This window comes from Ceratotherium simum, chromosome 22 (assembly GCF_057802395.1).
Source record: "Ceratotherium simum simum isolate JZ-2026a chromosome 22, ASM5780239v1, whole genome shotgun sequence".
Classification (NCBI taxonomy): domain Eukaryota; kingdom Metazoa; phylum Chordata; class Mammalia; order Perissodactyla; family Rhinocerotidae; genus Ceratotherium; species Ceratotherium simum.
Genome location: NC_141921.1, coordinates 20075249 through 20088200, shown reverse-complemented (window position 1 = coordinate 20088200; position 12952 = coordinate 20075249). Strand labels below are relative to the sequence as shown.

The window sequence follows — 12952 nt, the reverse complement described above, 5'->3', positions numbered from 1 at the left end:
GGATCCGAACCCGGGTCGCCAGCAGTGGAGCGCGCTCACTTAACCACCAAGCCACGGGGCCGGCCCCAAATCCACCTATTCTTAAAGGCACTGATTAGCTCTTTGATGGATTATTTAAAATTTTTCCTCTCAAACTGTCCTTAGCACTGACTCAGCCCATAATTTTTCATGGTGCTCCTATTGTTTCTCTGCCTGGAATTAAATCCCTTCTCACTTGACAAATGCTTACTCAAGTGGCAATTGTCTTCTCCCTTCTTCAGGGCAAAGTTACTCATTTGATAAATGTTTATTGAGCACCTACATTTGCCAAGTACTGTTCTGGGCCCTAGGAATATATCACTGAGCTGCACAGACACAGTCCCTGCTCTTGTGGTGCTTACATTCTCAGGAGGCAAGAGAGGCAAACTAGTAAACAAGTTAATCCAAGATTTAAAAGTGCTTGAAGAAAATAAAATGGTAATGATAGAGAGTAACTAGATGCCTAAATTGGATTGTAAGGAACACCTTTCTGAGGAGGTGTACTACTTACACAGTACTTCATTTTAGCACTTCATTTTATGCCTTTATAAGATTGTATGATGCATTTATGTGTCTTCATGACTCTTCTACCATACTGAGCTCTTAGTAGCACCTTGAGCTATTATCTCTCTAATCTTAGCTCTTAAATGATGTGTGACTAAATGAATTATGTGGCTACTCCTCCCCTTTTCTAGTTGTCAGTGCACTACCTGAAACCCTGTCCCTTAATTCTCAGATCAAATAATTTTAAGCCTTCTGCAAGTTGTCTCTCTACAGCAGGGGAAAGAGAGATGCAGTTCTTACCCTAGAGAAGGTCACAGCCTATAGGCAGAAATGTGATAAAACTTGCTCTGATAAGTGTTCTGTCTCTCTGGACAGAGGGAGAGCAGGGTGTTTCCTGGAGAAGGCTACTCGGCTGCCCTGGCAGGTTCCCTCCAGGTAGTTTAATTACCCTGATCTTTACCCAAGAAGGCTGACTCATTAATAAAGCTGTATTGGTCTATAAAACCAGACACCAGTGTGTTAATTTATGATGAGAAATATGTCAGGTGCAGTAGACTGTCCTATTGGCCTTAACAGTGTGTTTTCTTCATGTAATCATCCCACTTGGGAAGCCTCATTGAAATCAAGAGGCAGCTCCACATATCAGAATGAGGGGAGTTAATTCTAAGGATGGAATGTTTACCAACATCCTTACCCCTACCACCGTGAGCCCGCCACAGCCTTCCACCCCACTTCAGTGGTTCCTGGTTCTGTTGCATCTTCAACTTGATATTTTCTCTGCCTCCAAATGGCACATTCTTTTTAGTTTAAAGGGTCACTCTGGTTTCCATTATATTCCAGGCCTTGGGACCCATTACTTTCTCTTTAAGATTACTTTGCTTATTGGCTATGTTGTGTCTATCCTACAGCTCGGGGCTTGCGTGGTGAGGGTGGGGAGAGGTTTCTCAACTCATTGTCTTCCCCAAATGTGCTAGTATCCGTAGGCTAGCCAGTTGTTTGTTCAAATCTGTGTGGTAGTGGTAACAGATACAGGCCCAAAGTTCCCCACGTGCTCAGTTATGGACAGCCTATCCGTAGAAGGGTGGTGGTAAAGCTTTTCTCGGGTTCTGACTGACTAAGAGGTATGTCAACATCAGGAAATCCTACAGGTAAAGGACAGAAGTCCCGTGAATGGAGACCTAGGGGGACTCTGGACGGCCTGTGACCGTCCACCGTCCGCGTTCATGCAGCGTCTGAGGATAGATTTCGGAGAGGTGGGGATGACCTTCGATTAGGTCATCGAGCCATCCTCTTTTATGCTTTGAAGATGAGAGCAGGGTTGTTTGGGAAGAGCAGATCGCCGCGACGCCCGCAGCGAACGCTTAGTTGGGTTCCACCAGGTCTCCGAGCCTCGGTTTCCCGAATACAAAATGGAAAGAGACAGCTCAGGCCTGCTCTCTGCGCATAAAGGCCTTTGACTTCGTTGTAAAATGACACTTCCACGAAGCAAAGGTTCCACTGACCAAGGCAAAGAAAACGCAAAGGAGAGGGGTGGGAGGAGAAAGGAGCGACAATGCACCCCTAACGCTGAGTTACGTCACTTGTGACGTAAAGCGCAAGACTCCAAGCGGTCGCCCGCGGTCGCCATAGCAACGGCGCAGGCTCAGTTCTGGCCTGGGGTTCTGGGAATTGTAGTTTTCCAATACTTGCTGTTGAGGAGCACCTGTCACCGACATCCTTGATCTGGTGCCGACACTAGGCTGTAAACACGGTCCAGTGGAGGGGTCGGCGTATCCACAGTTAACAATATCTATAACAGAAGCTTACAAGGCTGGTGAGACCTCAAGAAAGTCCTAGTAAATACCTGACGAATTCGAGAAGCTTTCATCAGAATACGGGGCAATAAACGGTCTGGCCAGATTAGGCATTTGCGTGGGAGACAGTGGGAAGGTGGCAGCGAGCGGGTGGGATCATTCCAGGCAGAAGAAACTGCTTCTACAAAGTCTGGAAGCATGAGAGCATTCTGGATGGCGGAGAACACGACGGGGTTGAGTAGGGGTTGGTCAGCAATGGGAATCTGAGGATTTAGAAATGGGAAGAAATCAAATCATGAAGCGTGTTGAATGCCAAACCAAGAATTTGGACCTTTTCTTGAATACACAGACAGCTCACACAGCCCAAGCAGTATGAATGACCCCCCTCCTTTGTGTTCTCCCTCATTTTTTTTGTTTGTTTGTTTGTTATTTGGGGGGTTTTTTTGATGAGGAAGGTTGGCCTTAAGCTAACATCCCTTGCCAATCTTCCTCTTTTTGCTGAGGAAGATTAGTTCTGAGCTAACATCTGTGCCCATCTTCCTCTGTTTTGTATGTAGGACACTGCCACAGCGTGGCTTGATGAGCTGTGCGTAGTTCCTCACCCGGGATCCGATGCTGCAAACCCTGGGCCACCAAAGCGAAGCACATGAACTTAACCACTGCGCCACTGGGCAGGCCCCTCATTTTTCTCTTTTATTACTTGTCACAGCATTCTGTGTCTTTGTCCCAAAAGGGACGTCCCAAGAAGGGCCATGGAAGTGTTTTTTGAATGATCAGATTTGAGTTTGTTTTTTTTTTTTTAATAATTTTATTTATTTTTTTTTCCCCCAAAGCCCCAGTAGATAGTTGTATGTCATAGCTGCACATCCTTCTAGTTGCTGTATGTGGGACGCGGCCTCAGCATGGCCGGAGAAGTGGTGCGTCGGTGCGCGCCCGGGATCCGAACCCCGGGCGCTAGTAGCAGAGCACGCACACTTAACCACTAAGCCACGGGGCCGGCCCCAGATTTGAGTTTTAAAAAAGCAACTGCCGGGCCGGCGCCATGGCTTAGCGGTTAAGTGCGCGCGCTCCGCTGCTGGCGGCCCGGGGTTCGGATCCCGGGCGCGCACTGATGCACTGCTTCTCCAGCCATGCTGACGCCGCATCCCACATACAGCAACTAGAAGGATGTGCAGCTATGACGTACAACTGTCTACTGGGGCTTTGGGGGAAAAAATAAATAAATAAATAAAATTATAAAAAAAAAAAGCAACTGCCTACACAGAAATCAAAATATAATGATGTACACCTGAAATTTTTGTAATGTTATAAACCAATACTACCTCAATAAAAAAGAAAAAAAAAGCAACCGACAGCAATAAGAAAAGTGAGCAAGAAGGGAGCAAGGCTAGATGCAAAAAGCCATCAGAGTTCAAAATAGCTTTCCCTGCCTCCAATTTTCCCTCCATCCTATCCAAGGGTTGAAATCTGGCAGCTCAAAGACCATTTCCAATGTGGGTTTTGTTTGGCCAGCCCTTTTTAAAAAATGAGTTGCCCTGAATTTTAAAAGTGGGAGGTTTCACATTTAAACAGCAATAAAAGATTTCTGGCTTCTCTTGAAAAATCTGAAGATTTGACAGTTTGGGGCCCTGACTCTCTCAGTAGCTGACTAAGACGGAGCTGAGTAGCTGCTGCTGCCTTCAGACAGGACATATGTTCTCCAGTTTGTCACAGTCCCCACTACTCCTTCCATCCCTTGAACTGAGGCCAAATACCAGTCGCCATTTATCATGGTGCTTTTGTTTTCACTTCCTTATAGTGGGCTCTGTTTGGCCTTGGAGGCATCTGAGTCACTCACCTTTGTACTAATCTATTCTGCCTGGTATCTGAGGAGTGATAGGATGAAATTAGTATTTTAGGAAGATTTGTCAGTGCAAAATAGATTGAAGTGAAGGGCGGGGAGGCAGAAAGCAAGAAATAAGTTGGAAACTTATTGAAGGAATATTTGAGAGAACTTGGCCAGTAATTAGTGGATGAAAGATGAGGAAAAGGCAAAATACAATTCAGTTTCCTGCCTGAATGGCTGGGAAGATGATATCACCAACATAAACAAGAAGGTGGGAGAAGTGGACAGGGTGGTGGTGACCAATGCCTTGCTACCTCTAATATTTTGTGGGCAAGGGCCATGAGTTACCAATTCCATAATTCTCCAGTATTCTGCTGGACATGCATTAGGTGCTCAAGAAATTCTACTTGAACTCTGATCTCAGGTGGGGTATATATCTGATGGGGGCGGGGGGGGGAGAATTGGAACACTTCAACTAAACCAGTGAGTTGTGAGACCTTAGAAATTCTCTGCAGAGTGGGTCATCCTGGGGCTTGGGGGCACATATCCCCTTCTGGGGAAAAATTTATGCAAAAGTCCTGAAGCAGAGTAGGAATTTGGCAAGCAAAAACAGAGATGGGGTGGAAACGGTGTCATTCCCAGGGAAAGGAATAAAAAATCAAAGAGACCGGATGGCAGGACTTTCCCTGGAATACAGTGGAAAAGCAAACTCTTGGTTGGGGCATTAGGCAGGGAATTTTGGACAACGAGGCTGAGAAAGTTGGAAGGCTGGACTTCTCTAAACGTTTCTGAGAGCACACTTAAAAGGAAAAGACATTTTCAGCCCAAATCCCAAAGAAATATTCATTTATTTGCAAGTTATTTATAAGTACAACTGCAGTAATGTTATGCAGTTCATTAACATTTACACAAATAGAAATTTTAAAAGATTAGATAAAAAATAGGAATATTCTAGTATTTTCTTCCCACACCCCCAATGTGTCACATCACACACACACCACTTCGGAGGCCCTGCTGTATGGAGGTTCTGAAACACAGGCGGGGCACGGTCTGTCGACTTTCCGGACTCCGCAAACTTCAGACGCAAAGACATCAAAGAACAGCGAGTGCTTTCCACGTGCCTCAGTGCTTCCCACATTTAATCCCCAAAGCAACTCTACGCTGCACGTAGGATTACTATCTTTTAAGATAATAGTTTTAAGGAAACTGAAGCATAGTGAGGTTAAGAAATTTTCCCAGGGTCACACAGAAGAGGCGGAGCCAGAATTTGAACCCAACTGGCATGGGCCCACAGTTCATGACCTTAACAACTACGGGGGGGGGGGGGGGCATTTCCTCTGTCCTGTCTCCTTGGTCAAGTCCCTCACCAATCAGCGCTGTCGCGAGAGTTCCAGGCACAGTGCGAGGACGCAGGAGAAACTTACTAACTGCTACGCATTCTACAACGCGGTCGTCTAGGGAAAACCCAGCTTATCCTCAGTCTCCAGAGGCCAACGCAGACGGCCGCGCAGGCGCAGATGATGGGCTTGGTTTCTATGGTTTCCGGGGCGAGACGGCTGAGGGAAGGTCGACTCCCGGCGTCGCGCTGCAAGCGTCGCGCTACCGGCGTCCTTTGCGGCAGGCCTCCGCGTCGCCCGCAGATCGTCCAGTACCGAGCAGGCAAGGGCACCGCGGTGGAACGGTAGGGCTTGTGTGTTTTCGCGGGGGCAATTTAGCTGAAGGAGCTTCCTTCCGAGATTTTTTTTTAACACATTTCCTCTTGGCTTGCTGGGTGTTCGTTCTTCCTGGCCAGAACTGTGGGCATGTTTCAGCTTTCCCAGGCCCTTTCGCCCACACAGCCTGTGTCACCGAAGGCTGTAGACCGCCCGTCTTTTACTCGCTTACAGGTTAACTTAGCTTTTTGCTGCGCTAAGGCTTTGGCCTTCTGTTTCTTAGTCTGAAGTCCACGCTCTTTATCCCTTGGTGATCTCGCCTCGCCAACCTCTTCAGCTCATTTCGTCCTTGCTCCCGGCATGCACTCGGCGCTCCAGCCACCTCTGGGTGCTCACTGCCCCCCAGACATACCCAACATCTCCGGCTGTAACTCGTGCTGTGCCCCACTGGAGTACTCTGCCCACTGATCTTCACTTGGCAAACTCAGCCCGTGCCAAAAGGCATTTTCCAATCTCCTGAGCAGAGTCGGTGCTTCCTTCTTCCAGCTTGTTACCCTCTTGTGTTCCTTCCATTGGGTTCCCAGTTCCCTGTGTGTCTCCATTCTAGTGCTACGTTGCAGTTGCTGCTTTTCCCCCATCCCAGTGCCTGGAACGTTATTTCTCAGTAAATGACTGAAAGAATGAGTAGGACATTTAAAAATTAAATTCACCTGTAAATCTACCGTTCATACATAACTATATTGACCTTTTCTTGTGCTTCCTTCCAGTCTTCTTTTGCAGACAGTTTTTCTTTGGCCTTATTTTAGTCCCTTTTTTTCATTTAACATTAAAATGTTCCACGTACATTATCCTTTTTTCCCCATATCTATCGTATTCTACTAAGTGGGTACCAGATTTAATTATCCATTTCTCTATTGTTGCACATTTGTTGGAATTTTTTTTCCAATAAACAATTACTGAGCCCCTGCCTCATGGCACTCATTGTTCAATAGAGGAGACATTCAAGTAAATAGTCAATTACAGTGGTGTGCAGGGTACTCCTGTGGAAAGGTGAGGATGCTCTGCTAACCCAGAGGAGGGACACCAGTTTCAGGATGGCTTCTCAGAAGTGTCATCTAAATTGATATGGATAAGAAAATGTAAAGAAAGGTTTTTGTGCATGTGCTTTTTTGTTCTTTTCAGTTATTTCTTCACATCTGTCTCAAAGAATTGGGATTATTGAGTCAAAATATAAACACTCTTTTTGACTTTTGATAAAAATGACCTTATCAATATAGAGAGGATTTTTTATTTTTTAGTTCTAGTTCTCTTTTCCTTGGGTTTTGTGAAAGCACAGAAATTGCTCGTCCGCCGTCAACTGGAAGAACCTGTCTAATAAAAAAGTTTGGTGAGAAGAAATTGGGAGAATACTATAAAATATCTTTCTAGAGGGCTGTTTATCATAATTATCTCATTTTTCTTAGCAATTTCTCATTTGATTGCACTTTTATGGCATTATTTCTTTTTTTATCTTCCATTTCAGCCATGCCTTTTTTTGATGTGCAGAAAAGGCTGGGCCTTAACTTAGATCAGTGGATGACAATACAAAGTGCTGAGCAGCCTCACAAGATTCCGGGTCGATGCCACGCTTTTGAGAAAGAATGGATAGAATGTGCACATGGAATCGGTGGTATCCGTGCAGAGAAAGAGTGCAAGATAGAATTCGATGATTTCGTAGAGTGTCTGCTTCGGCAGAAAACGGTGAGGAAGTGATGGAGGTGGGAGCTGAATTACTTCTTTGTTTCTTTGGGGCTACTTTTCAGTGTTTTTAGTTGGTCATTGGGCAGTGGCTTGCTTAATGTGAAATGGCAAAACTTTCCTGGTGAAACACCTTTTCTTCTTAGGTACCATGTCCAGGAAGTTAAATGCCTCCATATCTGAGGAGAGCCTATTGGTCCTCAGTGTTCTTCCTCATTTTCTCACATATATTCCTTAGCATTGTACCCTTCTATAACCAACAGGTTAGATTGCATATGTGTGTGTATTTCCATTAGGCTATAAAGCAAATAATATCAGCCAGCCATGGATGTTTGTCGTTGAAAGTCTTTGGGTGAAAACCGTCCAGATTCATTGAACCCTCACTGAGGAAGAGGTTAAAACCCTGCAGATCTATTACATTGAACCTGATATAACAATCTCTGGATTCATTTCTACTCTGGAGAAGATGGAGGTGTTAATGAGATTGCTTTAAGTGTGCCTAAACAAAGATGCAGAGGAAAAAAAGGATGTTAACAGCATGGTGTCTACCTCCTCAAGAGTTGATTGAGTTGCATAACATATAGGGCCCTTTTCTCCCTTCAAGAAGGAACCGTCGTTTCTGGGCTGTCATTTTGCCTATTTCTGTGCTCCAGATAAAACAAATGGAAATGTTTTTATTACAGCCAACTTGTTGGAGTTCAGGGAGGCAATTTAGATTTTCAGTTAAATTTATCACAAAGTTACCTGTATCAAAAACTTAAAATTTCTTATCTTTTTGTGTGTGTGTGAGGAAGATCGTCCCTGAGCTAACATCTGCCAATCCTCCTCTTTTTTTTTTTTTTTCCCGCTGAGGAAGATTGGCCCTGGGCTAACATCCATGCCCATCTTCCTCCACTTTATATGGGATGCCGCCATGGCATGGCTTGACAAGCAGTGCATCAGTGCGTGCCTGGGATCCGAACCGGCGAACCCCGGGCCGCCGCAGCGGAGCGCACGCACTTAACTGCTTGCACCACCAGGCCGGCCCCAAAATTTCTTATCTTTTAACATCTGCCATTGGCATTTGCATAAAATGAAGCCAAACTTGGAAGGAATGAGGGGGTGTGAGGTAATAGTTTTGTATTGCTCTCTGCGGGAATATTGATATTAAGTGAGTAATAATATAGTATTACTGAGGGACAACGAGTAGGTCATGGTTGGCCACCTACCAGCTATTTAGTTCACAGCATGTCTTAACTTTTCTTCTTGTGGGCCCCCGTTATTGCTTGCTCAGGTTAAGACTTAGCTCATCATGGGTAATTTACACCAAGAGGAGGCAGCGTGGTGAGGTGGAAAGAACATTGGATTGGGAGTTAGGAGAGCTGGGTTTTGATGCTGGTTCTGCCACCACTATTTTGTGACTTCAGGCAAGTCACCTCCCTTCTTGGTCTTGGTTTCCTTGTCTGCAGATATTAAAGAGTTGCTCTAAGGGTTACTTCGTCACCCTGTGAATTTGTGAGTAAATATGTTACCGTTTTAGAGGTCACCCTGAACGACCAGATACTTCTCCCTAGGCCAAGAAGCTAGTGCATCAGGGAATTAGAATCGAGCACTGTTCTCAGTTCTTAGCATGTAATAATGGATTTATTTCTCACAACAATCCTGTGAAATGCTTTACTATTATTTTCCTCACTATATAATTAAAAATTTGAGGCAAAGAAAAATTAAGGCCATTGCCGAAGATCACGCAGCCAGTGAGTGGTGGACCTGGGATTTGAGTCTGGCAGTGCTGACTCCAGAGCCTGTGCTCGTCTCCACAGTGCTGAGTGCTGATGGGTTCCAGCTCAGGGAGAGACCTCACATCCAGTGTTGTGATAGATCAACCATGGCTAGTCCTCTGTTGGGAGAATCTTTAATAGAGAAACGTTAAGAATTCAGTCTTTTAAAAATGGTGAATGTTTATATCAGTATTTAGGATATACCTCGAGTTTTTTCTACTTAAGTTATCTTCTGACTAATTCTTTAAGGTTAATGGGATGTTTAACTGAATATACTATATGAAAACTTATTTACTCAAAAAATATTTGTTGGAGCACCTATTATGTCAGGAACTAGTCTAGGCACTAGGGATATAGTAGTAAACAAAACAGTGAAAAGTCCCTGCCCTGATGGAGCTTACATGGAGGATGGGGGGTGGGCAGAAAATTAACAAACAAGTTAAAAAATAGTGTGTCAGGTGTTGATAAAGTGTAATGGGGAAAATAAAGAGAAGGATAGAAAACACTGGGTGTGGGAGCTAAGTGGGTGCTCTTTTTTTTTTTTTTTTTGTGAGGAAGATCAGCTCTGAGCTAACATGCGTGCTAATGCTCCTCTTTCTGCTGAGGAAGACCGGCTCTGAGCTAACATCTATTGCCAATCCTCCTCCTTTTTTTTTTTTGTTTTCTCCCCAAAGCTCCAGTAGGTAGTTGTATGTCATAGTTGCACATCCTTCTAGTTGCTGTATGTGGGACGCGGCCTCAGCATGGCTGGAGAAGCGGTGCGTCGGCGCGCACCCGGGATCCAAACCCGGGCCACCAGTAGCGGAGCGCACGCACTTAACCGCTAAGCCACAGGCCGGCCCAGTGGGTGCTCTTTTAAATAGGGTGGTCAGAGGAGAGCTCAGCGATAGAAGACGTATGAGCAGAGACTTAAAGAAAGTGAGCCTTGTGGATATGAGGGAAGATGTTCCTGACTAATTCTTTAAGGTTAATGGGATGTTTAACTGAATATACTATATGAAAACTTAGTTATTTACTCAAAAAATATTTGTTGGAGCACCTATTATGTCAGGAACTAGTCTAGGCACTAGGGATATAGTAGTAAACAAAACAGTGAAAAGTCCCTGCCCTGATGGAGCTTACATGGAGGAGGGGGGTGCACCTCCTCTGCTGCACAGAGGAAGCAGCAAGTGCACAAGTCCCTGAGCTGGAGCAGAGAGAGCTAGGGGAAGGGTGTTAAGACATCAAGTCAGAGAAGTAGGCTTCGTAAGTCATTATAAGGAAGGATTCCACCTTCTGTCTCAGTAAGATAGGAAGCCACTGGGTCTTGAGCAGAGGAATCATGCAATCAGGATTAGTAAGTTTATTTCCTCTGCCATAGGATCCATGTGAATTATGGTCCTCACACAGTCTTGTATAGCATGGCTTTCATTTGTTGGGAATGTCCTATCTGAGGAGAAGAGGCCACACTGAGGGCTCCACAGTGACTAGTAGCTGAGCAGGTCATCCTTTCAGTGTGGTAAAAAGAGACCCCATGTTGGCTATTTCTGCTTCATTCATACCTAGCGAACACTCACCAGCAGCAATGCCACCTTCACCTAGAGAGGTCAGGAATATGTAAGCTGTGAGGTGATGTCAGCTTTTAATGTTTTAAATGATTTTAATATGTACAAGTATGCCTCTCGAAGGGTTTTGATCTATGTGTTTTTATTGTTTTTGTAAATACCTGTATTCCTATATTTAATAGGAACATTTTAGTTGTTAGTTTTCAAGGCTATATTATTGTATAAGAAATTTATTTGTTAAAAGCTTGAGAAGTGGGCCAGCCCCGTGGCTTAGCAGTTAAGTGCGCGCGCTCCGCTGCTGGCGGCCCGGGTTCGGATCCCAGGCGCACACCGATGCACCGCTTCTCTGGCCATGCTGAGGCCGTGTCCCACATACAGCAACTAGAAGGATGTGCAGCTATGACATACAACTATCTACTTTGGGGGAAAAAATAAATAAAATTATTAAAAAAAAGCTTGAGCAGTGATTTCAAGTTAGTTTTTTAAAGATAGGTTTCATCTCAGAGGCCTTCTAGGATGAAAAGCTTCTATAGTTTAAAAATGAAATCAGTCAATGAAACAGTGAATCCAACCCTCACTTTCTGGTGCATATCTTCCCCTAGTTTAAGTCCTTTTCTCCTTTGACAGATGAAACGTCTGAGTGCCATCAAGAGGCAGCGGGATAAGCTAATAAAGGAAGGGAAGTACACGCCTCCACCTCACCACTTGGGCAAAGAGGATCCTAGGCCGTGAGCGGAGCAGCTACTGATGGCTAGAGGCTGATTTTTGTGTTCTCTCTTCTCCACTGGAAAGTTTCTGTACTGAAAACCTCTTTGTGAAAGTGTCTGAAAATAAAGGATTGTGCCATCTTATTTGTTCTATTTTCTCTTGGGTCATATATTCCTGTAATGAGATTGCAACTTATTTTTTAAGTTTGGAAAAATGCCTCTACCTCTGCCTTAAAAATTAGCATCTAGGGAATAATGAACAGCATTGAACGCTTTCTATGTATGAGGTACTTTAAATATGTTAACTCATTTAAGACGTTGCAGTGTTCTTTAGTGCTTTCATTCTGGTTTATTTTCCATAGAGCACAGACTTGAGCTGGGAGGAGGAGGCAGTAGAGAGAGTAGTTGTGTGTTTACTATAATGTCTATGAAGTCTAACTTTAAGGCTAAGAAAATGCCAAGTTCAGATAACTTCATTTGAAGAAGCAAGCCATTGTTTCAATTTGCTATCATATCAGTGGTATATTAATACTTCTAATTGATGTGTTTAGAAATGTGTTTTTAAAGGAAAAATCCAGATGTAGATGGGAAGGTATGAACCTTAGAAAATTAATATCAGTGTTGAGAATATAATTGAAACCTCAGAAATCTTGCAGCGTTTTTTTTCCAACTTTTTTTTTGTGGTAAATATATAACATAAAATTTACCACCTTAACCATTTTTAGGTGAACAGTTCAGTGGTATTAAGGACATTCACGTTGTTGTGCAGCTATCACTACCATCCATCTCCAGAACTCGTTTCATCTTGCAAAGCTGAAACTCTGAACCAATTAAACAATAACTCCCCATTTCCCTCTCCCCGCCAGCCTCTGGCAACCACTATTCTACTTTCTATCTCTATGATTTTGACTACTCTAAGTACCTCATATAAGTGGAATCCTGCAGTGTTTGTCTTTCATGACTGGCTTATTTCACTTAGTATAGTGTCTTCAAGGTTCATCCATGTTTTAGGATGTATTAGAAATTCCTGGGGGCCAGCCCGGTGGCGTAGTGGTTGGGTTTGCATGCTCCGCTTTGGCCGCCTGGGGTTCGCGGGTTCAGATCCTGGGCGTGGACCAATGTACTGCTTGTTAAACCATACTGTGGTGGCGTCCCATATAAAGTAGATGGGCACGGATGTTAGCCCAGGGCCAATCTTCCTCAGCAAAAAGAGGAGGATTGGCAATGGATGTTAGCTCAGGGCTAATCTTCCTCACACACACACACACACACAAAGAAATTTCTTCCTTTTTAAGGCTGAATAATATTCCATTCTAAGTGTTCACCACATTTTGCTTATCCATGCATCCGTTGACAGATGCTTGGGTTGCTTCCATGTTGTAGCTATTGTGAATAATGCTCTTATGAACGAGGGT

The 12952-nt window shown here is 44.2% G+C and overlaps 1 protein-coding gene across 2 annotated transcripts; it reads left to right on the top strand.

The window, feature by feature from the left end:
• Positions 1-5701: 5701 nt before the first annotated feature.
• Positions 5702-11681, top strand: NDUFS5 (NADH:ubiquinone oxidoreductase subunit S5). 2 transcript variants are annotated; one of them, XM_004425994.3, is made up of 3 exons: positions 5702-5821; positions 7315-7532; positions 11458-11681. In XM_004425994.3, the coding sequence occupies exons 2-3, from the start codon at positions 7317-7319 to the stop codon at positions 11560-11562; spliced, it is 321 nt and encodes a 106-aa protein (XP_004426051.1). In that variant the 5' UTR covers positions 5702-5821; positions 7315-7316; the 3' UTR covers positions 11563-11681. The 2 variants fall into 2 exon arrangements, with proteins under 2 accessions (XP_004426051.1, XP_087302365.1); XM_087446239.1 differs by lacking the exon at positions 5702-5821 and adding an exon at positions 7109-7179.
• The last annotated feature ends 1271 nt before the right edge of the window (positions 11682-12952 follow it).